Below are 2,500 nucleotides of genomic sequence, written 5' to 3' on the forward strand. Positions count from 1 at the left end.
ACTTCCACCGCCGGGATGACCTGGAACAGTTGTTACGGACATTCAGCATCTTTTAAGGTCAATGGATCAGGCACACTTGTAGATCCAGGACCGAAGGCTCTGCCGACGATGTAAAGATAAAGATAAGTTCATAAAGATCCCGAGATCTATTGAGGGATTAAAGCCTACACTTCTGTTTCGAGTCCTGAAAGTCAACGCTGTTTCGATATGTGGAATTCATGACGAGGAGATTGCAACAGGGACAAGGACAAGAAACAGGGAAGGACAAGAAAACACACGAATAAGCCGAAGACCTTTTGTGCCCTAGAAGAAGCATTAGCGAAAAGGCCTTGGCGAGCAGATTGCAACAGGGACAGCGAAGGGAAGGACAAGAAAACACACGAATAAGCCGAAGACCTTTTGTGCCCTAGAAGAAGCATTAGCGAAAAGGCCTTGGCGAGCAGATTGCAACAGGGACAAGGACAAGAAACAGGGAAGGACAAGAAAACGCACGAATATGCCGAAGGCCTGACGAAGCATTAGCGAAAAGGCCTATTCGGTGCGTTTTCTTGTTCTTCCCTTCGTTGTTCCTGTTGCAATCTGTTCCGATGTCTAAGTGGACGTGGGGGGGGGGGGTTAGTAGAGGAATATGCGTACTGAGACACGGGAGGATGCGTTTATCGTGGCCAGTTCCTTCCCGACGTTGACCCCGTTATGCGGATGTCGGAATGCCAGTCGGAATGCACAGCTCAGAGAGAAGGGACAAGGACGTCCGGACGAGAACCCAATAAGGAACTAGCCATTGAAAAAAACAATTCTCCAACTCTCCCTCTCTCTCTCTCTCCCATCTCCCTCTCTCTCTCTCTCTCTCTCTCTCTCTCTCTCTCTCTCTCTCTCTCTCTCTCTCTCTCTCTCTCTCTCTCTCTCTCTCCCTCTCTCCCTCTCCCTCTCTCTCTCTCTCTCTCTCCCCTTGCTCTCTCCCTCCCTCTTCCCTCCCTCTTCCCTTCCTCCTCCCTCTCTCTCCTTCCTCCTCCTCCTCCCCTCTCTCCTTTCCTCCTCCTTCCCCTCCCCCTCTCCTCCCTCTCCCTCTTCATCCCCTCCTTCCTCCTCCCTTTCGCGTCTCCACGAGATATAAAACGCCGAGCTGTCAACGCGTAAAAGAATCTCAGGACTTACATGGCCCGGTCGGATGTACACGGAGTACAGGTATCCCTCTTTTCCCCGACGGAGCAGCTCCTCGTAGGTGAGGTAGAAGATGACGTGTCCCGCCGCTGCCACGTTGGTGCTGATCTCTCGAAGAGCAGGCGGATCGTGCCTTTCCCTGTCGGGGGGGATAAGGTGTGGAGTTCTGCTGATATTTTGGTTTTTTTCTTCTTTCTTTTCTCTCTCTCTCTATTTCCTTTTCTTCTCTTCTCTACTCATTTTCTCTCTCTCTCTCTCTTCTTTAGTTTCTTTCTCTGTCTCTCTCTCTATTTCTTTCTCTCTCTCTCTTTTATTTCTTTACTCTCTTCTCTCTCCTCCCTCTCCCTCCTCCCCTCTTGAGCTTTCCTCCTCCCTCAGTCCCCTCTCCCTCCCCATGCATCCCCCTCTGAGCTTTCCCCTCCCCTCAATTCCCCCCTCCTCCCCCTCCCTTCTGAGCTTTCTCCCTTCTCCTGAATCCCCTCCCCCCCTCCTCCTCCCCCTCTGAGCTTTCCCCTCCCCTCAATTCCCTCTCCACCTTCCTGAGCTTTCCCCTTCCCCCTCAATCCCCCCCCCTCTCCCTCTAGAGCTTTCCCCTCCCCTCACCCCCTCCCTCCCCTCCCCTCCCCCTCTCCACCTCCTGAGCTTTCCCCTTCCCCTCAATCCCGCCCCCTCCCCCCTCCCTCCCTCAATCATCCTCCCTCTCCCCCTCTGAGCTTTCCCTCTCCCCTCTGAGCTTTCCCTCCCCTCGTCCCCCCTCTCTCCCCCTCTGAGCTTTCCCCTCCCTTCTGAGATTTCCTCTCCCCTCAATCCTCAATCCCCCCTCTCCCCTGAGCTTTCCTGAGCTTTCCCCCTCCCTTCTGAGATTTCCCCTCCCCTCAATCCCCCCCTCTCCTCCCTCTGGAGCTTTCCCCTCCCTTCTGAGATTTCCCCCTCCCCTCAATCCCCCACCTCCCCACCTCTGAGCTTTCCCCTCCCTTTCTGAGATTTCCCCTCCCCTCGTCAATCCCCACCTCCTCACACCTCCTGAGCTTTCCCCCTCCCTTCCTGAGATTTCAATCCCCCTCGTCAATCCCCCCTCTCCCCCTCTGAGCTCTGAGTTTCCCCTCCCTTCTGAGATTTCCTCCTCCCCTCAATCCCCCTCTCCTCTCCCCTCTGAGCTGAGAGCTTCCCCTCCCTTCTTGAGATTTCCCTCCCTCTAATCCCCCACCCTCCCCACCTCTGAGCTTTCCCCTCCCTTCTGAGATTTCCCACTTCCCTCCCCTCAATCCCCCTCTCTTCCTCCCTCCTGAGCTTTCCCTCCCCCTTCCTGAGATTTCCTCTCCCCTCAATCCCCCCCTCT

General features: G+C 54.8%; 1 protein-coding gene across 1 annotated transcript in view; it reads right to left on the reverse strand.

Annotated features, from left to right (window-relative positions):
• Positions 1 to 2,500, reverse strand: part of LOC113806813 (inter-alpha-trypsin inhibitor heavy chain H3) — a 28,572-nt gene that overhangs the window by 20,942 nt on the left and 5,130 nt on the right. Inside the window, exons 5-6 of the mRNA XM_070145294.1 lie at positions 1,156 to 1,300; positions 1 to 20 (exon numbers count right to left, since the gene is read on the reverse strand). The exon at positions 1 to 20 is cut by the window's left edge and continues 37 nt beyond it. Coding sequence (XP_070001395.1) covers positions 1 to 20; positions 1,156 to 1,300 — 165 coding nt within the window. The remainder of the gene's footprint in view (positions 21 to 1,155; positions 1,301 to 2,500) is intronic.

The sequence above is a fragment of the Penaeus vannamei genome, chromosome 33, assembly GCF_042767895.1.
Source record: "Penaeus vannamei isolate JL-2024 chromosome 33, ASM4276789v1, whole genome shotgun sequence".
In the NCBI taxonomy this organism is placed as follows: Eukaryota; Metazoa; Arthropoda; class Malacostraca; order Decapoda; family Penaeidae; genus Penaeus; species Penaeus vannamei.